Raw genomic sequence first — 26,566 nt, 5'->3', positions numbered from 1 at the left:
AAGATTTCAAATTTTGAAAAATAAAAAAACTAAAATTTTCATAGGATAAACTTTGAAAGGTGCTATTTTGGTCATTTTAGTTTTTGAGTGCTATTTTTGTGATATAAACTTAGAAATGTGCTATTTTGGAGATTTGCCTTTTAAGAAACTATATAACAATTACAATAATGAAAATATTTTATGGGCAAATCTCCAAAATAACACATTTCTAAGTTTATATCACAAAAATAGCACTCAAAAACTAAAATGACCAAAATAACATTTTATCATTTAAAAATTTTAATTTTTTTATTTATCAAAATTTGAAATCTTATCCCCAAAACCTCATTTCTCAACTCTAAACCCTAAACCCTAAACTCTAAACCCTAAACCATAAACTCTAAACCCAAAACCCTAAACCCTAAACCCTAAACCCTAAACTCTAAACCCTAAACCCTAAACCCTAAATTCTAAACCCTAAACCCTAAACCATAAACCCTAAACTCTAAACCCTAAACCCTAAATCCTAAACCCCACCCTTTAACTCTAAACCCTAAGTTTGTGACTTTTGATAAAACATTAAGTGCTATTTTTGTGACTTTTGACCTTGAGTGCTAGTTTGGAAACAAAAACTTGATTTAGTGCTATTTTTGTCTTTTTCTCATATTTTATTCCTAAGACAAATTATGATCTCTAACAACACTAATAAAAATATAAAAAATGTTAATTTTAATTAGATGTATACAAAGATCAGATGAGGATGTGTTTTCATTAAAATGAAAAGATACAACATAAAAGGAAGGTAATAACTAAAATAGTACAATGTTGCAAAATATATTTGACAACAAGTAAAACACAAAAACACATTAGAAAAATAAACAAAATCAAACGTTAAACGAAATATACAATTTAGTAAACATAGAATACAAATAGATATGCAATACCTATTATAAACACCAAAAGTATTCATCATAATATATAAATGATCGGTTCAAAATATGTAAAAATTAGATAAAGTTATACGTGAATTGTACACAAAATTTATTTATATAATTCAGAATATTTAATCTTTTAAGTTAAAGAACTAGAATATTATTTTCACATCAAATTTTTAAAGAATCGGCTAAATTTAGTAAGATTATTAAAATAATAAACTAAAGAATATACTAACATATAACCTCTACACACCAACATTCTTAAAAACCTTAAATGGTATAATACATTTTTCTTACAAAAGCTTATAAAACACATTCAAAAATAAGATACAATTATATATTTTCATATATCATACATAAATCATATCCCGCGCGTACCGCAGATCGATCCTAGTACTAAATATACTGTACATATGGATGACTGACGTGAGTAGATCATTATCAATGGAAATTTCCTTGGTAATTGAATATATATTAATGAGAAAATGACTAAGATAGAACTAAAAAAGTTTTTGTCACAAATATAGCTTCTAAAAGTAAAAATGACCAAAATAACACTTAATGTTTTATCAAAAGAGATAAATATACACTTATACTCTAATGGTAAATTAATTTAGACATTAGGGTTTAGAGTTAAGGGGTGAAGTTTAGGATTTAGGGTTTAGGGTTTAGAGTTTAGGGGTGGGGTTTAGGGTTTAGAGTTAAGGGGTGAAGTTTAGGGTTTAGGGTTTAGAGTTAAGGAGGAGGTTTAGGATTTAGGGTTTAGGGTTTAGGGTTTAGGATTTAGGGTTTAGAGTTTAGGGTTTAGAGTTGAGGAGTGGGGTTTTGGGATAAAATTTTAAATTTTGAAAAATAAAAAAAATTTAAATTTTTCAAAAGATAAAATGTTATTTTTGTCATTTTAGTTTTTGAGGGCTATTTTTGTGACATAAATTTAGAAATGTGTTATTTTGGAGATTTACCCTATATTAATATATGTACAATAATATCGATCCGTTTGAAATATGAAGTCTTTTAAATTACGAAAAAATGAAGTCTTTTATTTTGAATTTTGTGTCATAGAACTTTTGAGAAAGCAGAGAAAACTCTTGTGTTGGTCAGAGAGTCTCAGGAAACACTGGACCATATACAATCAGCATTTTCACAAAGCAGAGAAAACTCTCGTGTTTCTTCATTTTTTCATTTTCCTCTAATAGGAATTATGTGCATATATAGCATTTTTGGGCTGAACTTTTGATACCTTACGCTAATTCTTTTCAAAAATGATAATAAATCGAATCTAGAACATATTTCTTCTGCAAATATTTAATCTAAGCATGCATTTGATAGCCATGTTTTTTTTCTTTCGCCACTAGTTTGTGTAATACAAACAAAATAAAAGCATATTTTTCACTTTTTAAAGAATGATTTATGTTTACGTTTTTGCTCATATCTAACATCAACTGTAAACAAAGGGTAGCAAAAGTAAGGTCTCCAAAGAATTATATATGCACTAGCAATCTGTAAACATAAGCTGTGAAATCTAAAGCAGAAATTTGTTCGAAAGAAACTCTCTAATGTAGTTTATAATGATCATTTATATGAGAAAACCACAATACCACTTGGGAGCCCAAGAGAGAGAGAGAAAAAAGCTACCACTTCCTGCTCCGAAACGCATCCAAGTACTTTGTAACTGGCTATTGACGTGGCGTAAGCACTGCATAACAAAACAAATGGAAAACGATAAGTTCAGACTAACTTCAAAATGAAGAAATTGAAAGACGCAAGTCCCTTAGATCCTAAAACACGTACATGCAGAGATATAACAAAAAGTTAACTCATATAAAAACCTAACCCATCTCATGCAACACTCAAGATTATGATCAAGACACAAGGGCTGAGATGTTAGAAGCGGCAAAAAAATTATTTTCTGTGGGAGTTCCAATTAATCACTCAAGAACATTGATCCTGGACTGACTTGATTTATTAGGCTGGTTGGTTTCCTTTGTTATTCGTACCCCACTCTTCGTCACCCTCACTTCCATTAACAAGTACTGCACCACCATCCGTTGAGTCTCCATCAACAACAACTCCCTCTTCTTGATTCACTTCTTCTTCTTCTTCTTCTTCTTCTTCTTCTTCAAGCTGCTCCTCTTCATCTCCTTCACACTCTTCATGACCATTTTCTTCTGCTACCTGCTCAGACTACAAAAAACAATTTTAAACAGCGAGTCTTGTGGAAATTAAAGCTACTTGCCGCTTTGATATAAACGAACCATCCACTATTTAGGATCCTACAGCTCCATGTGAACTCACCTCGTGTTCCATGTGTCCATTTTCCACTGATTCCTCTGCTTCAACTTGCATGTTTCTGAAGGCTTCCACGAGGGTCATGGCAGATTTATCGGCGTGGGTTGGATAATCTTCTGCAGCAGCATAAACTCCCCTGTAGATAAACAAGAGTCAATTTCTTGGCTTGACCAAACCAATAATACGCTGGGTATGAACCATCAACACTAATTATCTCAATGTGTAGACAAATGAAATAGAGAGTTGCTCATGGATGATGTTGTCCCAATTCAGAACATACAGCTTGGAATAAAGACTGTAAAAAAAAAAGAACATTAGCAAGAAAGCTATGCTAGGAGTACCTCGTCTCTACAGCTTTCGCTTCAACAGAAAGGGCAACTTGCCAATCCTCAAAAAGATTTGGGTACTCTTCAGGATCAGCCAAAGATTCTGCTGCTTTTGAATTAACCTGTTGACAGGCCAAAGCTAACTTAAAGCCATATAATATATAATCTCATTGACCAAAAGGTTATAATAGAAAGATAAGTAAGTAACCTTGCTGAGATCTTTCCTCCAAAGAGCAACTATCTCTGAAACTTTGCTTGGAAGATAAGAACGTGCCATCAGAGCAGCTTCTGGTATCCGATTGCTGGAAAATAAAAAAATTTGTCATCGAGATAACAAGAAAGGCATATGGACTTGATTTTTATAAACCGCCATTTGAGCACTAGTGAAATACCTCTCCACCAATAACTGCAGACAATCTTCCAATCTACCCAGCATGAATAAGCAAAGAAAGGCGACATTGTTCTTTCCCTGCTCCTTAGCAAGGCATGCAAGCTTTGACACCCCTTCAGCGTCTCCCAAGGAAGAGTAAAGTAGTAGCAAACCACTTAAATCCATAGCGTACTTCATGCAATCCTCGGCCAGTTGTAGCTATCATGATGGAGCACACACAAATTCAACAGAATCACTTAGATAGTAGTTATGAGAGATGCCACTGTAAAATCTAAACAATAGCAACTTTCTGTTGTCAATAGAGGGTTTGTAGTAAATCGACTGATATAGCATCTGTTCAGAGAGTCATTTTCCTGTATATTTACACAAAACATTAAGACAGAATATTCTAGAGAAGATGTACCTTCCCAGAAGACATGGCCAACTCTCCTAACTGCTTCCACTTAGACTCACTCTGCACTTCTTCAGCGATTTCCTACAATAATGGAAAAACATGGATAAGAAACGGTTGCTCACTACACTCCTTTTGTTAAAATAAAAAGGTACTTCATAAACATTCAATCATCACATATAATATTTACCTTTGCAATCTCAAGTCTACCCAACTGTATGGCCAGCTCAAATCTGTAGTCCGCATCTGTCGCAATTTCTAAAGCATCTTCAATCATTCCCCGAGACTCCAAGAAATGAGCAACACTAACAATTGGAAGCAATTCCAGAACAAAATAAGAGATATATACAAAAACTATATAGTGAAATAAGAATAGATAGGAAGGCATATATGTAAAACACAAGCTGAATAACATCACGTCGTAGGAGATAGCATGAGATAAGATGCGGTAAAGAATGAGTCTGTAACGTATAACGTACTTGTTAAGCTGCTCTTTTGGAATTGTAGGTAAAATTTCATTGGCTTTATCCAAATCACCTCGCATCACAAGTGTCTTGTATTCAATGAGGCTAAGCAGCAGGGTATATCCTATGACACTGCATTCCCAAAAAAAGGGTGAAACACGTCAGCAAATTCTGAATGCATTATAAAACAGTCTAAAATAAAAGAAAGAAGTAAAGGAACGTACTTGAATTCTTTGTCTACCAAGTATACCCGACTTTGATTGGCAATATAGCCTAACAAGTACATTGGACGGTCCAAATGATACATTGTGGTTACCTGCCGTAAGTATATTAGCAGCTAAGATACAGTGTGGCTCATAAAGATGATTGAATCTTTGAAAAAATAAAAATACACGAAGAGTACCTCGCCTCCAACACAATAGTTGAGCTTCGAAGAAGAGTTGTTGTAAATGAAGCAATCCCCCACCCATATACCTGTCCTAACACGTTCATCATTCTCATGGAGGACCTCAAAAGCATCCTCAACACCTTCTTCATCAGTTGGTCTTCCACTATCAAAATGCGAGGAAACCAAGTCACGCTGTAACAGAGAGGAACACCAGAGTAAACATTTGGAAAATCCACGAAAGCGGAAATCGATAACATATTGCTGAAAATTTAAAGGTTGACCGGCAATCTCACATTGTACTTCAGGATGTAGAATGACGTATCACTAGCAATGGCTACTAAATCACCACTTTCAGCCCAATAAACATTCTGCAAATTTTCATGGAGCACTAAAGAGTTAGATAAGACACAAATGGAGAAACTTCCAACTGAATAAAATGTAAAGAGAGAGAATTGGAAAAAAAACTGATGAAAGTTAAATTTCACTTCAGAGACAAGTTCATTCGTTGTGTACCTTTACAGTGACATCAATTTGCTGAATCAGCCTACATTCAGCCCAATCATAGAAGCAAATGAAATCATTTGAACACATTGCTAACAGGGTTCCTCCAAAAATCTTCTCAGCTGAGAAAGTAGGCCGAATGCTCTTCCTTTCCTGTAAGTACCACTTTTATTAACAAACCAGACCCACAAATATATGTCCCCATTGCAAGCATCAGCAATTTCTTCAACACTAGAAGCACTCTTACAAAAATGTAGCGCGAAGTCAAACCTGGAAATTTTTGCTGAATATTTTTATCTTTGATGGGCTTTCTCGAACTGCACACTCCCCCTCCGATGACCAAACAAATTCCAGTCCAGAACCAAAAGATCTATTTCTCCAAGCCAAAGCTGTGTAGATTATGTACTCTCCATCACCGCAGACTACCACAAACCTCCCGTTAGGATTGTGCTTCAAGCTCTGGGAGTTAGAACGAATAGCTATTTATGAGATAGAAGAGATGATTTTATACGGAACCACACTCTTGGGACTTCGTATGAAACATAATTTAATTTATATCATTTAAACTGCTCCATTTCAAATGTATATTGTTTCAAAGAACAATTAAAGCATCATTTTTAGCTGAAACATGACTCTAGTGGTACCCACAACTTCGAAATGTTTCCCCAATATCCCCTATAATAATTCAGCACAAAAGGACAATTTTCAGACAGTTCTGTATAGTAACACTTACTTGTGGATAAAGATCACATGTCCCCAGGTCTTTAACAGCCAAGGGAAGTCTTTCTCCGTCAGTAACCTAGGCAAAAAGACGTAAACTTAAAATCATCAGACAATACAAATAAATAGCTTAATCGCCATGTTGCTGCATGGTGCATGCTATAAATATAATACAATAGTTATAGTTAGAAGCTACACCTCATAACCTGCACCGAGACTTTTGATGTTTGCAGTTTGGATTTCATTATGCTTAGCCCATATAATTTTTCCGCTACTGTCCATGCTAGCGACAGGAATTTCTCGTCCAAGTTTAACCATGATGGTTCCTTCATCATACCCAATCACAACCCTGTAAAATGCAAACACATTCGTTGTTGATGGTCTTGTATAACCCTGATCCCTCAACAGCTCTTATAGCAATTCTAAGCACCATTAGCTCTCCAAATCGCAATTTCAGACGAGAACTAACAGCAAATCAGAAACAAAGATTCTACCAAGAGAGAACATCTACTCATGGAAAACAAATCTAACAAACATTGACTTATTATAGAAAGGTAAAATGAGGAAGCAAAAAATTAGAACTCACCGGCGCGAGCTTTTTATGTAACCAATGGCCCAAACTCTATCGAGAGAATAATTCAGTGTGTTCTCTAGCCTGAAAAAAAATATAAAAGTAAAAATAACAAATCAAAGGACAAAATAGAGAAAAAAAAACATCTGTGAAAATGAATACAAGAAAGAATCTCATGTGTCCAAGGCGTAGTTAAGTGTTACATACCCCAACAAAAAAACAGCATTGTTATGTCTATTGACAGAAGAAAGGGTTTAGCTAAAACACCTGTAAGTCGTGGCGTGCCAAATGCGAACAGTGCCATCCTCAGAACCTGTGAGTATTATTGGAAGCTCCGGATGGAAACATACTGCAGATACATTGTGGGTGTGCCCGTCTAGCGTCTGGACACAACTTTTGGTTTGATAGTCCCAAACCTGATTACAAAAGCACAACTAGTAAGTTATCTGCAAATACATATTGGGCAGACGAAACAAATCACATATATAGGAAGCTTAACCAGAAGAATACCTTAGCAGTATGATCATCAGAGCCAGTAATTAAATAGGGCTTATCACCCCCCGTAAAGTAATCTACGCAGTTGACTCCTTTCTGATGAGCATCCAGTGTAAAATTTGGGTCTGGGGAACCAAGATTCCATATCTGGAGATGAACAAGGATGAAAAAAATTGTCTGAGCAAACACATTTTACAGCACCTGAATAAGCAATAAATAAAAGCGATTGGGCCATTTTCGCACCTTTATGGAACGGTCAAGCGATGCACTGGCAAAAGTGTTGGTGTCTTTTGGGTTAAACACCACTTGCATCACATAATGCGAATGTCCCTCAAATATCTGAGTACAGGCCCAACCGTTTTCCCAGTCCCAAAGCTTTATGAGCATATCATCAGAAGATGACAGCACATACGGAAGGGTGGGATGGACAGCAACACACCTAATGTAATCCGCATGGGCTTCGAAAACTTTAACCTTGTCCATTGTATTGTAGTTGTATACACGGATGTGCAAATCATCCGCTCCTGCCACAACCCATTGCTTGCGTGGAATGAACTTGGCCGACCTAACTGCAAAGCCATATATGAAACTCAGCAACAGTAACAAACTAAACAAGGCAATATACAGCAAGTCAAAAACATATAACAAGGAAACATTAATTTAGAATAAGCTCGTAATAACTGTTATACCTGGCACATCAGTCACCTCGAAGGATTTTGTTATCACCTGAGAGGACAATCATATTAGATTCGAATCAGAAAAGAGTTCCATGAAATCATAAAAACACAAGCTAAACGACTAATTACAGTACTCTGAACCATGTAACAAGCTGTTGAGTGTAGGATAGTAAAAATATTCACCCACCTGCGTCTGGTAGTTCCAAATACACACGGTTCCAGCATACAAACTTGCTAGGATCCTGAAATTTAACAAGTGAAGAAGCACCATGAGAAAAAAAAAAAAGTGATTGCATCACCACATCCAAAATGTGACATGTAACAAAACTGCAAGATGGCCAAGCCATTCGCCTCAAACCCCCAAAATTTGTGAAAAACATTATATATAGATAGGCTCCCAAATTTGTAAAAAAAAGAAAAAGTTTAGGCCCCCCGAACAATTGAAATATTTATTAAACTGTCTGTAGCAGGGCACAATCAAAAGTTGAAATTACATACCATGGCTCTGTAGGATGCAGATCCACAGATTTGACTCTCTCTGATCGTTGAGCAAATTTTCTCTGATGCAAAACATAACAAAATCAGATCATCGCCACAGCATTATAATAAAAAATTCAACAGAGAAGAAAGGTCAGGAAAGTGTTCCTCATTGCATACCTTGATATCGAGACTGAGCGGCTGTTGAGAAAAGAGAGCATATAGTCAGTAACAACATAGAGAGCTTTAAAAAACCTAAAAAAAAATCACCAGATCTTTGCGAAATTCAAATGAAAACAATCCAAATTCAATCTCCTAAACCAAATGCCACACACTATACTCGATTTCATGAAAACTACAACCAATGGCAACATCACGAAACGGAGATGTTGATTTCGGATTCAATGATCTAGATCGCATCGCAAGCGAGTTCGGTTGAGATCTGGGAGAGAGGAAACGGAAATAACATTGAGAGATTTGAGGTCTCACCATCTTTGCAGATAAAGCAGAAGAAGATCTGCTCTCTGGGATCTCGTGGTTCGCTCAAATCGGCAGAACCGCGATCGGAGAAAGGCGTTAGGAGGTGCTTGCGGAGAGCTGGGACGAATTAATACGGCGGAGATAAATATCATTTATAGTATTAAACACAATTGAAGTCATCTCTCCAGTCAAATTTTGACACATCATTAAAAAGAAAATTAAAACAGATTAATAATAAGCAGAAAAAAAAAGACATGTCACAGTTTTAAACACTCCAACTAAAACTCAATTTAAAGGAATCGAACAAGTTTGAGTCTAGGCATTGGAACCAAACTAATTTCATAAAATATTTTAGAGATTAATCCTATATATTTAGAAAATATACTGTTGTAGTTATCATTCATTTTATAAAAGGTTTTTGATCCACACCTGACGCCAATCAAAGTCACCGGTCAGTATTTTTCTCTGATTTTTGTCGGTGTACCTTATAAATAATGTTTATGTGTCTACATTTCAGTTTCTCGTTATATAACAATAGATTTAGGCACATTTCCAATTAGTATGACTATAATTTTATTTCATTGTCGATATTAGAATACAATCATATTTAATATTGTTTTGGGAAATTGGGCTGTACAACCAAACAAAAACGTATAATTCATTACATAACCATTTACCCTAACATTTCTATACACGGTGTTAACTTTATAAATTAATAGTATATTACCTGAAACAAAAATAAATATTATTCTTAATTATTATTATATCTAAAAAGTAAAATGTTGATTTACTAACATCACATATTTCCTTTGTATTCTTTACTAACTTCGTAACCTTTGAATGTTCTCCGGCACCGCTTTACTCCACATCGTCACCTCCACCAGATTAACATTGAATTGTTGACTTCTTCTTCATTCTTTGCAAGCGCGTCCTCTTCTTCTCGTTTGAAATCGTCGGTCACACGACGACGTTAAAGTGTCAGTGACGAGTAGTATGAGACTGTTCCTATTCCACTTCACACCGTTGATTCTTGTCAGATCTCTGGAACTACAATAAGTTCTCGGGTGTTTACCTTCGAATCTCTTCGTATGTTGTTATTTTTCTTTTCTATTTGGGATATTGTCAGAATTAAAGTACTAGAGTTGGTAAATCTACAACCTTGTTACCATTGCATGTCGGATTTGATTTTTGCGCCGAAGTTCGCCAATCGATTTAGGGTTTTGGTTTCCCCGATTGTTCTTGATTTTAAATTTTAGGAAAAATACATAGTAAATAGTATAGTAATATAATTTGTTATATGGAATAGCATCTGTAATCTAATACAACATGTATGTGTGAGATCTCTTACGCCTATTTTATTTGAGATGGAATAAGAAAACTATATGTTCAAACTATTCTATTTGAGATGAAATCGATTGACAACCTATTCTACTTGAGATGGAATTGAATGATCTGTAACGTACGTGCTACCATTTTTTATCAACAACCGTACTGTTTGAAATATAAAAGGTTAATTTCTATATAAAATAGAATGAATTACTTTGTCATAACCATGTTTTCCTCATACTTTGTTCTTTAGGTTTGGCATGGACGAATTAGGCATTCCTAGTAGATTATTGAAGACATGTTTTGAACCCACTGGAAAGACAGATTAACAACTATTTCAACATCCGCTGGTTTGAGATGATCAAGAATGCATTAGAGGGTTCAATCTTGTTCGTTGTTATTTCATGTTCTCTTGATATTAGTTTTGTATCGGTGTATGTGTTTTATATTAGTGTGTATATGATTTTTTAAAGAGAAATAATATATGAAAGTAAATGGAATAAAATTTATTATGACATCAAATAAAACAGAATACAATGTGATGTTGAATTGGAATGATATTCATGTGATCTAGTTTCTTCCACCTCTTTTCTTTAATGCCGCCAATCTTTATTTTTTCTACAATCAATCTGAATTTGGTGTAAGCATTACTTCCTTTCCCTCAATTATAGACACTTTAAAATTTGAAAAATATGTATTGACTTATATTGTTTGTCACTGTTTCTATTCTATATGCTTATGTAGAATGGAAATGCATATTACTAGCATTTCAAAATTTGGGTTTAATTTATGAAAGATTAGGGTTGACATTGGATTAAGGTTTATATTTCCATGTGGGGTTTAGTGATTACTGGTTTGGTTTTAGTTTTAGTTTAAGGAAGATTGGGGTTGACATTGGATTAGAGTTTATATTTTCTTGTAGGGTTTAGTGATTAGTTGATAGGGTTTAGTTTATGTACGATTGAGTTGATATTGGGCAAGCATTATCACCTTCCATGAAGGCATAGTCATATCAACATGTGAGAAATATGTTAAGATAATCTTTAGAATACAACTACATTTTCACATTTTCTATTATATATGCCTCATGTAAAATGGTATTCATTTTACTGGCATTTTGAAATTTGGGTTTATTTTATGGAAGATTATGGTTGACATTGGATTAGAGTTTATATTTCCATGTAGGGTTTAGTGATTAGTTGATAGGTTTAGTTTATTAAAGATGTGAGGTGACATAGGATGAGGGTTTATATTTCCGTGTAGGGTATAGTGATTATTGGGGAGGGGTTAGTTTATGGCATATTGGGTTCTCCATTTGAATTTGAAGATTTGGTAGAGAGTGAATTAATATGGAAAAGTTTTAGTTTCATAATTGGGTTAGGATTTATATTTTCGTGTAGGGTTTAATGATGATTGGAACGAGGTTAGTTTCTGGCATATTGGATTTTCCATTTGAAGATTGGGGTTCACATTAGATTAGGAGTCATATTTCCGTGTAAGGTTTAGTGATTAATTAATAGGATGTAGCATATATTCCTCTATGTGGTTTACTGAGGTTTTACACTTTCCATGCTATTTGGCCTTTATATTGTGATATATACTATTGTATCATATAGAATAGCAATGTTCGAAAATTGGTTTCTCCATTACGTTACCATATGTTTTAGAACGCGTACTCTTATTATCCACTTATTTTCTTTCATAATGTTCTGTCACACGTGATAAATACAACTGGCCTCTTATCTTCGTATCAGTATGTGTGTGTTTATATTCCACGGAAAAACACCACGTTGCTTACTTTATGCATTGTAACTTGCAACCTGTTATGTGAAGGGGTATAACCGGCTGGAAAGTGACCAAAAAGACTGACATTGAATTATGTCAAAATCAATGTTAGTGAGCTAATTTGTCACTGAAAAATGGCTATTTCGCCAATAAACCCTATTGTTTTTGTGTGTTTTTTGTCTGATGATAATTTTTGTCTCTTTCTTTTTTCTTTCGTCTAGAAATTTTTGATTTTCTTTGTTAGATTTTTTCGGATTAACGACTTATTTCTACACCAGAATTTTCGTATAATAACAAATGTACACAATTTTTTAACCTCATCCTGATTGCACACTATTCAAGTATATAAACCTATTACCCCCAATAAGAAAAAGTGAAATTCGGTTTTACACAAAGTTTAAAACATGAACTAAAATCAACAAATAGCGGTGTAAAGTTAGTTTGGTATTCTTTGTTTTAAAACTTAACCAATTATGACCGAAATTCAATTTATTTAACCATAGATATTATTTAACCGACTTATAATTTATAACCCAGACCCAAAAAATCTGTTAACCCAAAATCCATACCCGCTAATTAACCCTAAATAGAAATCTAAGTTAAAATTCTCAAATTGTGTATTCCAATTTCACAAAACGAAAGAAAAATGAAATTTGAGAGAGAAGATTAATCTCAATGACATAATGATAAAGGCAGATATAAAATATATTTATTTACAGAGAGAAGATTAATCTCAAAGAGAGAATGATAAAGGCAGAGATAGAATATATTTATTTACAGAGAGATAGATGTATATTTGCAGACAGTGGCATAGTCAAAAATATTTTTTATGAGGGTCATGTTATGAAAATTTAATATTTAAATTTAATATTTGTACTGTTATTATAACAGAAATATTTTGTTTACAAATTAATGGGAGCATATGAAAATTTATACATAAATTAGAGGTCAAATAATATTTTGACTTAATATTATAGTAATTTAAAAAAACAATATACTAAAAAGAAATTTCCCCAATTTTAGTGGGGTCACCTGACCCCACAAGCTCCTCTTTACCTCCGGCCCTGTTTGCAGAGAAGCTGCGGAGAAGATGAAGTTGTATTAACAACAAATATGTAGGCTAATAGTTATATATATTAACTTTGTAAAGTGTTAACAATGAAGATGTGTAGCTGGTGGTTAGTGCCTTATAATAAATGGACGTGAGTCGTAGGTTCGAAACCAAGAGTAATGCATTTATTTTTTCAATTTAATGAATAAATGACTATTTTTCCTTTGTCTTCAACCTTGCGATTTGGAGACCCTAAATTCTGCATTTTCACTCGTTTCTTCGCAATTTACAGCAGATTAGATGATTCATTAAACTCTAGATGTAGTATTTGACGACCTAATCACTAATTCCGATCTATGATAATAAACAATCAAATTTTTAAATTTTATTTTTAGGGTTCTTCATGTGTTCTATTTGGGATTTTAAAATGTTTAATAGAGGGTTGGGTCGGGTTAGGTAGTTGAATTTTCGTTTGGGTTGGTTTTCAATTCAGTTATAAAACCAATTGATACCAACTGGTTTAATATCGGTTGATATTTTAAACCTCAAATCAACCCAAATCTTCGGTTGTGTGGAAACGAGTTTCGAACTTTGTGATTGAGGAATTATAGGTTTATATATTTGAACTGTGTGCAATTAGGACGGTTAAAAATGGTGTATATTTATTACTATACGAAAGTTCTGGTGTAGAAATAGGTTGTTAATCCCGATTTTTTCCTATTTAAAGTTATGTTTCTAGTATAAACATTTTGCTTGCAAAGTAGCCCAATACAAAAATAAACTAGGTGATTATGGTCCAATGCCCCAGACATAAATGAAGCATTTAGGCCTGATTCTTAAAAGGCCTCTTGCATAATTACGATTCCCTTGATTTTCTTGAAAATTGAATAACTATTAATGAAATATTCATTGAATTTTTAATCTTTTGTATTTTGAATTGTCAGTTGGTGTTTATATTAGTTCTGAGTTCAGTTGACAGGCAAATAAATTATTTGATGAAAGCAAAAACTATCAGGGACTTTCAATTTTTAATTTTTTTGAAACTTCAGAGACTTTCAAGTTGCTAAACTGTTTAACGTAATCTCGTATTTTAGCCCTGTCATCTAATGGATGAGAAAGAGTTTAGAGTTTTAATACCACGGTTGCGCTTCGGTTTTCCAAAATAAAATAAAATTCATTGGATATCTAAAATTTGGTACATGTGTAGCCTTCATCGTGATCTCATGTATGAAGTATAAAACTATATATCGTGAATTTGGTATTAGTAGAATCGTTGAAATAATTTGTATAGATTGATGGTCATAAGCGTGGTGTTAGTATAACCATCTAGCCTGTACTATTATGATAGATCTAGAATGGTTATTTGCAACGTTATTTTTGAAGACATACAGCGTGTTTTCATATGCTGCAAATAACTACGTTAGCTGATAGAAACACAATGTATTATTAGATTAAAAAATAACCATGTAACATATAAAACAAAAAAAATAAAATACATGAGATATCCTTTACTAGCTAGCTAGGATATACCGGAATCGATCAATATTATTCAACAAAAAAGAAAATTAGACTGGACATGTTGAAAATAAATGAAAATACAAGTGAAAGTTAGCTTTGTGTAAATTTAGTAATTAAATAAGTATCATTAAGAGCGTGATTATTGGGAGTTCTTAAGGCATGATTAACCCCGGTCTCTTAGCCCGGGGTTCTTAATTCATGATTTGATATTTTTTGTTTTTTTGTTTTTTTTTATTTTTCGGTTAAGAGACGACTCTTATATCTCTTATTTAAGAGTTCTTAGTTAAAATCTAAGAAAAACTAAGAACCGTCTCTTAGCCGAATCTAAAAACCCCAGTTAAGAGACTAGGGATAATCATGGTCTTAGGGTGGAGTTTTTAGCGGAATATAAGAACCAGTTTCTTAACTTTTAACTGAAAAAGTTAAGAACCGGTTTTTAAATATATTCCGATAAGAACCTCACCCTAAAAACCCCCAATAATCATGTTCTAACGCAAGTTAAACAAAAAAAACGAGAGAAGTATGATGCACTTTCTGCCGCATATATCGGTTTCGTGTTTATACGATCACTAGTTTATCATTTCCTACTCTTTGTAGCTATCCTTTTATCATGTTTTTTTTTAAATTGAAACGGAATTATAATTGGCATATTACCCTAAATTATTCATATGTAATCGAGTTTAAGACCAAAAAGTTGATAGAAAGTGAGACAAAATGTCACTAAAAGCTTTAAGAAAATGAAAAGGCATTTTGTTAATGAGAATAAACCTTCGTGATTCCTACCATGTTTTCTTAGACAACATATTTGGTAGAAGGACCAACCTTTAATACAGATTGACGGAAAGAGAGACAAAATGTCATTAGAGGCTTTAAGATATTTAGAAATGGGTTGTTGGAAGTGAGAATAAACCTTCATGATTCTATCAAGTTTTATAAACAACATATTCACTTCCTACCAAGTTTTATGAACAATATATTCAATTATTTGAAGGATTAACCTTCATATTACCTTAACCTATTATGAACTTGCAAAAGATATCATCTGGAAACTTACCCATCTATAAAAATAATTTTTCCGAAGAATTTTTTTTTGAATATATAGTACTATAGATTGTTATTCTTTTGAAGTTCTTTATTTTAAATGACATCCAATAATAAGTTGTTTGCGAATTCATCATTAAACCAAATGCTAGAACTGGTAGTTGACAAATTGACATACAAATGGCCAATTAATTTTATTCGGAATCTGAGAAATACCTATCAACAGGATTAACGCATCCGAATTATTTGAAATAATAATATTTAAAAATTACATCTGAATTTACGTGTGTAAAAAAGAATATATGATCATGATTACACCATGATGAATATATACTTGCATTACTTGTTGCATGTATCGACTCGACGCATCACACATCAACTCCCGAAGGAGATTAGTTGTTTAGATGCGTGTTGTCCCATTCTACTGAATTTTCCTGACTCTTTACATTCACAAACATTTACTAAATAAACCCGTCAGTAATACGTACGTGGTTATATTTTTATTAATTAGAAACCTAATATTCAAATATCATAAGTGTAACAATAATGATGTCTCTAATGTGTGTTTTCTTTTGACCTTACATTGGCCCGTCAAAGGAGAGAAACTACTTACATATATCAGGTCAAAACTAGTGAACACACCAAAAAATATTAGGCCAAAATTAAAATCGAAATGATTGAAGCACGTACTAAAGGGAAGAAGGGTCGAAGGAGAATGAAACTGGTATATTCCAAAGCATATACCAGTCCACTTATGAATTTTTGAAAATAAATGATACTAGCCAATCAAAACTAAAGACTTGAACATTCTATTTTCTTACAAAAGAGCTATCTACCGTTAGATAGATCAAAGGACTAATAATGTTCATCTTCGCATTTGTTAAAGATCTCGCTTTTTCAGTTTAAAGGCTCCTAAAAGTGGAATGTGTCTAAGGGTGGACACCAACAAGTTCACGAATCTAATGCGTTCGTTGTGGTTGAAGTTGTACAATCGCAGTAAATGTATTTCCTCACCATTTTAACAATTCGTCAGCAGTTAATTTATGAAGAAAATGGTTATATAATGTGTGTGACGTGCGTATTATCTCATTTGTTTCATGGATCTTGTTATATAGTAGTCATTCAGAATCAACATGTGTTTTTATTGTGTCGTCGATTCTATTTTTGTTATAATTGGAATCGGACCGTAAAACCCACTAGTCGTTGGAGTTTGTAGAATAATCAAATAATTTTTTTATCATGTAATACTATAGTAACTAAGCATAACTGAAATCAAGGTAGAAAAATCCAAGTTATCATCTTCTTTCAGAACAATCCAAATTACCATCCTGATGCATAGAATATATATCACTAGTTATAAATGTTCAAACTAATACCAATTCTTCTCATATTGCGCATCCTTGGTTTTACCATGCGCCCGGGCCATTAGTCAAATGTAATTTTCTTTTTGTTTCATTTAATAGATATATAGAACTTAATATGCATAAGGTATGTAACATAACCGTGTATAATATTAATATAGGATCCATAGTTGACGCATGCATGTTTATCAATGTATTATGGGGGACTTTTTCTCGCTGCATCACTATATATAAGTCAACATCGGCCAACGGTATGATGAAATTTCCATATATTATTACATAATACATCGCCTTCATTCTTCATATCGATTAAGCATTTTCAGGTTAAATAATAAAGATACTCAAATCATCTATTAAAATAAAAACTCATCAATGCAGATGTTATAAACGTGTGCAATTGATGTGAAATCTTTAATTATCTAACATTTGAAACGATACTCTAATAAAATACTTTAAAAAGGCTTACTCTAATAAAATACTTGGTACATATGCTATATTCTTTGTTGTTGTTTTTTTAATCGGTACTGATCTCAGTAACTGTGGATCTACTTCTAAATGTCTAAGTTATTACCAAAAAATGTTATATACAACATTCCTTGTCTTTAAAATGTAAAACAATGTTATTAGTTCTATTTGTTTATAACTTGTGGTGACTGTGATCCAACTGCGACCAAATGTTAGATAACATTTGTGTATCTCCATAACTATACATCTATTTACAATGTGTGCATACGATACAGATTCGTGAGAAACCAATAGTGAATATAACATATGAGAAGTAACATAGTAACTAATGTTGTGGGAGCTAAATAATTTTTTTTTTTTGAGAAATGGAGCTAAATAATTATTAAGCTCCATAAACATGCATCTAATTACAGTGCGTGCATACGATACAGATTCGTAACCCAATATCGAATAAACATATTAAAAAGTAACATAGTAACTAACTAATGTTCTGGGGGAGGAAAGGGAACAAGTGAACTAAGAGATATATTACTAAACACTATACGCAAGCAAACAAAAAATCAAGACATTATGCTCAAGTAAATGGTTCATCGTTTGTGAGACTACCTATTAAAAAAGTAATTTCACGGTCTTCGCTTTTACAAAATATGATATGACACAACAATAAAAGAAAAGAGAGGGAAATGATAAAATAATTTTTTCTTTGCCAAGATTTTCCAAAAGAAGAAATAAATAAATCGAAAAAAGCAAGAAGAATATAACTTACAAAAAACAAAAATCAAAACAATTAAATGGAATATAATGGTGCCTCTACATCTCGCCGCGTAACAAGATAGGCGCGTCCTCGTCCTCTCTTCTAGAGATTCTTCTTGGCCTTTTTTTCTCCACCTTTGCATATGCATATTCGATTACAATCTCCATTATATACGTATTATTGTAGAGTACACAAACAAATTGATCAAGAGAACAGGGGCGGACCCAGAGCTTTATTTAGTATGGGGCATTTACTATAACATATATTAGTTCAGTGGTATATAGATAAATTTTGAATAGAGTACTTGTAAAAAATGAGTAGAGCATGTGTCACACTTTTGTTTAAGTTGCGTCTGTCCTTGCAAGAGAACATGAATGCTAAGTATTTTATACGAGAAGTCAATATGGTTTGATGATAATTAGTAGATGCAGGCCGACCTTGGGCATGAATACTTGTTTAGAACCTCAAATTTTACGGTTCCATATATAAAGAATTGTGTGTTTTTTCTTCATAAGAAAACTTGCTTCTACATAAGTATCTCCTATAGTCAAACTACATTCAAATATCTTTTAAAATCAAAGTATAAAACTGAAAATAGAATAATATGTTATTATGAAAAAGAAAAAAAATATAATCCACTTAATTTTCCTCTTGTTTATAATTTTATGAAGGTGCACATTTCTAAAGATATATCTATTTCTTTTTATTCAAGACTTGAAGTTAGAACGATTCTTTTTTTTATAAATTCTATCGGCTGATCCGGTCGGCTTCGGAAAGAATACATTCAATGCTACAAAGTGGACTGGCTACCACACTGCTTGACCCGAGTTTGGAATACCTTCCGATTAATATCAGTGGGTGAACCGATCATCTGTTACGATCCACCATGTAAACCACTTTGGCCGAAGCCCAAGTCCAGACTGGCCAAATGATGATAATTTAGTTTTCAGGAAGAATCGAATCCATGACTGATGTGGGTACACACCAAGCCCTAAGAAATCACCAATAGGCTATCGCCACTTGGTTAGCTAGAACGATTCTAAGTCGAAAGAGTGTACATAAGCTTGCTTATCACGAAACCCAAACATGCTATTATACATATTATATTTGCATGGACGTACGTGGTGTTCGCTGCTCGATCAATCTTCAGATGAGCTGGTCTGAGTTCTTTTGTTAGGGTAAACTATAAACATAATATATCTATTTAGTTTAATTTTAAGTTTTTGGTTGGTCGGCTAAAATTCAGTATTACAAAGCTATAAATCATCGAAATCCAAGAAGACATAATTAAAAATTGTTACTTAGGGAATAGATCGTTTTTCACCAATGTAAAGTCTAAATCATTTAGTTATCATCAGATATTTTTCTAAACGAGTTGAGCATGTATATCAGTACTCAGATATATATATATATTTCAAAGAAAAACAACTCATAATAAAAGACATGAAATTGTAATTTGCTATAACTTATTTCAGCGTTAGGATATGTTCTTAAATGAAATATTGATATTCTGTGGAATCTCTTTTTTACAACATATTGTGGAATCTCTTCTTTTACAACATTTTGTAGAATCTATTTTCTTATTTTTTAGAAATTTTGGGAAGGATTAATTATTTGTAGGATGGAGATTTAAAGCACCGTTTTGCAATACAAGAATATATGCATTGATTATTTTTCTGTTGTCTATTCTAAGTTTTCATTTTCTCGTTACTAATTTATAGTTAACATGCTTTTAAATCTTAACGTGTCATCCCTTTTTAAGAGTAGTGGATTCCCTTTTTTTTCTTTCTATTTAGCTTAAATTCAACTATAATATGATATAAACGAGTATGGAAAATCACTAGAACATGTTAAATTTGTTGTGACTAAAACCAAATAATAAATCAGTATTAGCCACGGTAATTTTTTTCTCTAGGCCATTCATTGTGCACATAATCGCTCTATGAAGGTAAACTAACCATTCGTGAGATAGGTAATATATTACTCAGAGCCAGAGGTGTTTTGTGGTGTTACGTAAATTGCCTAAGATCATGATGTCGATGGATAATGATCAATATAGTTTAAAATTAACAGAATAGAATCTCAAGTAATAAATTTATCTTGACCAAAAAGAAGTAAGAATTCACATAAAAGGGACGAAGATAGGAAGGGAGGATACTGATAATAATTAAAGCGTATATAAGCTCTAGCAAATTATAATAGATAAAAGAATCTTACAAATACAGATGGAACTCTTGCACTGGTTCATCTTATAGTATAGAATGCCACTCACTAGTTATTTATGGTGTTATATGTACAACTGAGACAAACAAATCATACCAGTCAAAATTGTATTTAGATTGCAAATATCTTTCTGTTATAATATTTTATATGTACGTCGGTTCTAAATTAGATTTGCTTTGAATTTCTTAATCGCGCGTGTCTCATAAAATTAGTTTTCTGTACCAATATTTACATGATTAATTTTTAACCTGTATCACCAAAAATAGTATAACCACAAGGTGGTGGTCTAGTGGTAGGCAGAATTTAGGTTGCTAAATAATCCAGATTTGAAGGCACCACATTATACTTTACTTCGTGGCCACGCAGATATAGACATATCTTAGAGCACCTCCATCGGTTAATGCTATGAAAGATTCTAAAACAAAAAAAATAATATTATTATAATAGTTTCATTATGCATTAATTTTATAAGACTAATTGAGAGAGTAGTGTAGTGACATCTGTCACTTAAAGTAAAGAACCGCTTAAATGTCTATATTCAGAACCTTTCCTACTTTCTCTCACCAATATTAATTATTTTTCATTTTTCTTAAATGATGAGAACTCCTTTAAAACCTCATTGATGGAGCTGGTCTTAGGATCCATTTGAATACTCGGATTGAGGGTTCAACCGTGAACCGCACCACCATTTTATGGATTAGTTTGAAACTCTTCATCGGTTTGGGATACCCCAAAATTAAAAAAAAAACTTGTATCCGCAAAAATAGCATTATTGTAACGGTAAAAGTTCTGTAAATATGCCCGATCTCGAACCCGTTTCCACATTATGAACTTAGATTTCGTTATTTCGCACTAAAATACATTATTTCAAAGATTATATATATATATATATATATATATATATATATATATATATATATATATATATTTTTATAAACTTAATTGGTTATCCAATTGCCCCGATGAAAACATATTTAGTAGTTTAAAGTGGTCTAGTCAAAAAATATATCACACCACCTAATCCTAGTTTGAACATCCTTTTCGAATAATATCAGAGAATAGACCGAACATCTGTTACGGCTCACTATGTTAACCATTTAAGCTGAAACTCAAATTGAACTAATTAAATAGCGATAATTTAATTTTCAGCAAAAATCGAATTCAAATTCAATGTGAATACACATCGAATCTCAAAGGATTACTACCAAACTACCATCGATTTTATCTCAAAGATTAGCTCATGTACAAGTTGTATTTTGCAGTCTTGTTTTAAAGATATACTTTTATTCAAGTATTTATTGTGTTTGTTTGATAACTCCAAGTTGCAGAAGTAGTACGAGGTTTATATATTGCTTTAGTTGTTACTAATTTGAAAACGATAAAAATTTGTGACAGAACGATATTTTCATTTTCTATATCGTTAATCTTTTTAACTATTTTAGTATGTTACTCCTTTCCCTTTCGTGTCCGATGAATCCTTGTTAAACAACCTAGTTTAATATCATCTAAAATTTTTTTCTCGTTTTAACTTCGTCCAAATTGTTCCGAAAAAGTCATTTGATTATTTGAGATTTTCTTGCATAGGCGACGGATACACAGAACATTGGGATACACTTCGTCCAAAATATGAACGGAAGTTACCAAACAAAGTTATTAAAACCTAATTCCTCATAAGATTTTTAAATGGAATGATTGATATACAGAACATTGGGAATCAGGGGCGGAGGCAGCTAAGGGGTAGGGGTCAGCTGACCCCACTACTTTTAAAAAAAAATATTTTTCTTAAGATAATTTTTGTATTGACCCCATTTAAAAAATAATTTTGACCCCACAAAAATAATTACAAAACATTAAAGGCAAAATTTAATTATACAAATAATATATTTTCATTTTTTATTTTTAAAACTTTGGATTTATATTAGTTTTTAATCTTATTTTATTTCTATAGTTGCAAAAAAATTTTAAAATCATTAAACATGTTTTGGGTATTTAAACTTTAGTGTTATTTTAGTTTAAGCCCAGCTTATATTAAGCCCAAATAAATTATAATACAGAAACATTAAAAATAGGAAAAAAACCCTTTCTCTTCCCCCTGCAAACACAAGACGACGGCGACCTGTTCCAACTCGTGCTCTCCACATTCAGGTTTGTTTTTTATATACTTTTTTTTGTTATATTCTACTCTTTTGTTTATTTTGTTACTTTATGTCATGATCTGAATATTTTTAATGATTAGTTTTATATCTCAAAAAGACTAATCTATCTTATTTAACAGAAAGCTAATGGATAAATTTCTAAATCTGAAAAGAAAATCTCCATCAACCGATGATGTTCATCTAGACGACATGCCGCATGATCCCGGAGAAAGAAAAGGGATTCATGAATATGATCATAATCAAATAGACGAGGTGAGACGCAAGTACTTGACTAGAGGACCTTGTCAACCTCGTGGGCATAGTTTTAAGCAAAGAGTTATCTCAGGCGCATTAAGGCGGTTTAATCTTTCTTGGTTTGATCAGTATGGTGATTGGTTGGAATACAATGTCAAGAAAGAGAAGGCATATTGTTTCTTTTGTTATTTATTCAGCAACGAGAAGAAAAGTGGAAGTGTTGGATTTGTCACAGAGGGATTTGATAGTTGGAATAAGTCTGACAGATTGGCTGGCCATGTAGGTGCGGTAAATAGCTTTCACAACATAGCCAAAAAGAAGTGTGAAGATTTGATGAGACAAGGTCAGCCAATCAAACATGCTTTTCAAAAGCAAACCGATGTTGTAAAAAAAGAGAATCGTATCCGACTAAATGCTTCAGTCGATGCTGCTAGATACTTACTGAAACAAGGATTACCGTTTCGTGCTCATGATGAGACAGTCGATTCTAGCAGCAAGGGAAATTTTTTGGAGTTAGTGAAATATACTGCTGCACAGAATGAAGATGTGAGCAAGGTTGTGCTGAAGAATGCTCCTGGAAATAATCAAATGGTGTCTCATCCTATTCAAAAAGACATTGTTAATTGCTTTTCGGAAGAAGTAATTAATTCCATAGTTCAAGAGATGGACAATGATGTGTTTGCTTTATTGGTGGATGAATCAGCTGATTGTTCTATGAAAGAGCAAATGGCTATAGTTTTTCGCTTTGTCGATAAACACGGTATGGTCAAAGAGAGATTTGTTGGTCTTATCCATGTGAAGGATACATGTTCTTTATCTTTGAAATCTGGAATTGATTCATTGCTTGCTAAATATAGTCTGAGTCTGAAAAAGGTGAGAGGACAAGGCTATGATGGAGCAGGAAATATGAGAGGTGAATTTAATGGTCTGAGAGCACTGATTTCAAAAAAACAGTTCGGCATACTATGTACACTGTTTTGCTCACCAACTACAATTGGTAGTTGTTGCTGTCGCGAAGAAACATTTTGAAGTGAGAGATTTGTTTGATAAGATTTCTTTGTTAGTGAATGTGGTTGCAGCTTCTTGTAAAAGGAAAGATAAGATGCGAGAAATTCAGTGGGATATAATTGAAAAGGGAATAAGCAGTGGTGAAATCAAGACTGGAAAAGGACTGAATCAAGAGTCTTCTCTTCCAAGACCAGGGATTACACGTTGGGGTTCTCATTATAAAACGTTGATGCGGTTAGTTGAGATGTTTTCTTCTGTGGATGAGATGCTTATGTACGTCGAGGATGAAGGTGCTGATCTTACCCAGCGAAGTCAAGCAAATGGTCTTCTCAAATATATCCATACTTTTGATTGTGTGTTCTACCTACATTTGATGTTGCACATTTTGGGACTCACAGAGAACTTGTCACTGGCGTTGCAACTAAAAGATCAAGACATCCTAAATGCTGTCTCACTAGTAGAATCCACTAAGCGGCAACTACAGAAGTTCAGAGATGATGGCTGGAATTCTTTTGTGAATGATGTTTCAGCTTTTTGTAAGAAACATGACACTGGTATTCTCAACATGGAGGACGATTTCATCGATCCAAGGAAGCCACGCAAAAAGACCAACATTACCAACTTGCATCATTATCAAGTCAACTGTTTTTATACAGTATTGGATATGGAGCTTCAAGAGTTTAATGGTCGCTTTAACGAAGTAAACTCTGAGTTACTCGTTTGCACATCAGCTTTAAGTCCTACTGGTTCATTCCGTGAGTTTGATAAAGAAAAGTTATTGAGACTGGCTAAATTCTATCCTGAGGATTTTAGTGTTATGGAGTGCATATCACTTAAGCAGCAACTTGACATTTATATTGATAATGTACGAGGAGATGAAAGGTTTGCTGATTTGAAACATCTTGGAGATCTATCGCGGTTAATGGTAGAAACCAAGAAACATCTTTCTCAACCTTTGGTGTATAGGCTCTTGAAGTTATCTTTGACTTTGCCCGTTGCAACTGCAACTGCAACTGTTGAGAGATGTTTTTCAGGAATGAAGATCGTCAAGACAGTATTACGAAATCGCATCGGTGATCAGTTTCTAAGTGATTGTCTTATTTGTTTTATTGAAAAAAATATATTTGAAGATGTAGCCAATGAAACTGTTATAAAAAGGTTTCAAGCTATGAGTGAGCGTAGAGTACATTTGTAGTTTTTTTTTGGTATAATACATTTGTAGTTTTTTGGTCATTTAAACATTATGTTTTGATTTTTTTTTCCGACCCCGGTACAAAAAGTTTCTGGCTCCGCCACTAATTGGGATCAATGTTGAGTAGAAAGTAATATAGGTAAAAGGGCACCCCAGCCATTATTTTATCGGGTCAAATTTTCAGACTAAGGCTCCGAATAGTGACGGCAGATTTGGTAATAAAAGCGGTGCAGAATTAAAGTGTGGGACGGTGCAACTGCGCGTGCGGAATTAGAGTGCGGTACGGGTCAACTGCGGTTTTAAGTAAAAAGTGGTGCGGAATATTGTTTGATTGGTGACAGTATATATTTGCGGTATTGAATAATTATTTAATAAACACAATAATAATGGTATATAATATAGAATATATTAAAACAATACAAATATGTATAAACATATAAAAATAATTATTTTAAAATGTTAATTGAAATGTATTTGATAAGTGCAGTTTGATAAAATAAGCAATAAAAAATAACCTTATGGATAAAAAATATTTTGTGTTTTTTCTAGATAAATATTAAAAATAATGTAAAATATAAAATTTGGTTTTGATTATTGGATTCTATAGATATAGATTTTTTTTTTTGGATAATTGGTAGGATCCAAATCCAAACAAACCCGGAAAAGAGATTCGATTCAGTTCTCCGGTTCCAGATGAATCTACACATGGTTATATATTCCTATATTTAATCAATTTTGTTTGGTTATTATTTTTTATTTTATCTTTTAATTAATTATTTTGAATAACTATATAACTGAAATATTATCAGAATTTTGGTTTTATTGTGCATATAGATTTTAAAAAATATATATTATAATACATAATATATATATATATATATTATATAACATATGTGTCAATGTACACTTACCAAATATATAGGTGAAATATATTGTTTTATAAAAATAGATATTATTAGTTAAAATACTTTGTGGTATAAGATATACAATATATTTTCAAATAAAGTATATAATTAGATAACCAACTATTTTTATATTCACTAAAAATATTTATCTTTAATTATTGTTTGACATACAAGTGCAATTTGTAAAGTTCATATTTCTGCTCGTAATAAAGTAAAAAATGATACCTTCTTTACACTAGAAGAGATGAATTTATAAATAAAATTTATTACTATAAAGAGAAACAATTTATAATGTACTGTGTGTTTCAATAAAAAAATATTATAATATACTGCACAAGGCGTTTTCTAGTTGTCCCGCTACTATTTTGGTGTTGGCACCATTGAACCGCGTTTTCTTACATTTATATCTGTTTTGGTGTCTCGAAAATCGCGTGCGGATTTCAATTCTGTTTTTTTCAAAACC

The 26,566-nt window shown here is 32.7% G+C and overlaps 1 protein-coding gene and 1 pseudogene across 4 annotated transcripts; one reads left to right on the top strand and one right to left on the bottom strand.

Moving 5' to 3' along the window:
- Positions 1-2,379: 2,379 nt before the first annotated feature.
- On the bottom strand, positions 2,380-9,255 carry LOC106377387 (coatomer subunit beta'-3-like). 4 transcript variants are annotated; one of them, XM_048746222.1, is made up of 25 exons: positions 9,094-9,255; positions 8,785-8,805; positions 8,626-8,687; positions 8,315-8,369; positions 8,140-8,176; positions 7,694-8,019; positions 7,466-7,597; positions 7,223-7,371; positions 6,971-7,039; positions 6,583-6,733; positions 6,398-6,463; positions 5,935-6,123; positions 5,677-5,817; positions 5,457-5,531; positions 5,179-5,355; positions 5,000-5,091; positions 4,791-4,907; positions 4,502-4,616; positions 4,324-4,395; positions 3,922-4,118; positions 3,738-3,831; positions 3,545-3,651; positions 3,210-3,339; positions 2,912-3,098; positions 2,380-2,610 (listed from the first exon to the last, which is right to left on the bottom strand). In XM_048746222.1, the coding sequence occupies exons 1-25, from the start codon at positions 9,094-9,096 to the stop codon at positions 2,591-2,593; spliced, it is 2,784 nt and encodes a 927-aa protein (XP_048602179.1). In that variant the 5' UTR covers positions 9,097-9,255; the 3' UTR covers positions 2,380-2,590. The 4 variants fall into 4 exon arrangements, with proteins under 4 accessions (XP_048602179.1, XP_048602181.1, XP_048602177.1 ...); XM_048746224.1 differs by having other exon boundaries at positions 2,912-3,089; XM_048746220.1 differs by having other exon boundaries at positions 2,581-2,610; positions 2,872-3,098.
- Positions 9,256-22,692: 13,437 nt separating this feature from the next.
- Positions 22,693-25,201, top strand: LOC106451687 (annotated as a pseudogene).
- Positions 25,202-26,566: the final 1,365 nt, after the last annotated feature.

The sequence above is a fragment of the Brassica napus genome, chromosome C1 (genome assembly GCF_020379485.1).
Source record: "Brassica napus cultivar Da-Ae chromosome C1, Da-Ae, whole genome shotgun sequence".
NCBI lineage: Eukaryota > Viridiplantae > Streptophyta > Magnoliopsida > Brassicales > Brassicaceae > Brassica > Brassica napus.
Note: the sequence above shows the minus strand (reverse complement) of the source record. Positions and strands in the feature narration are given on the sequence as shown.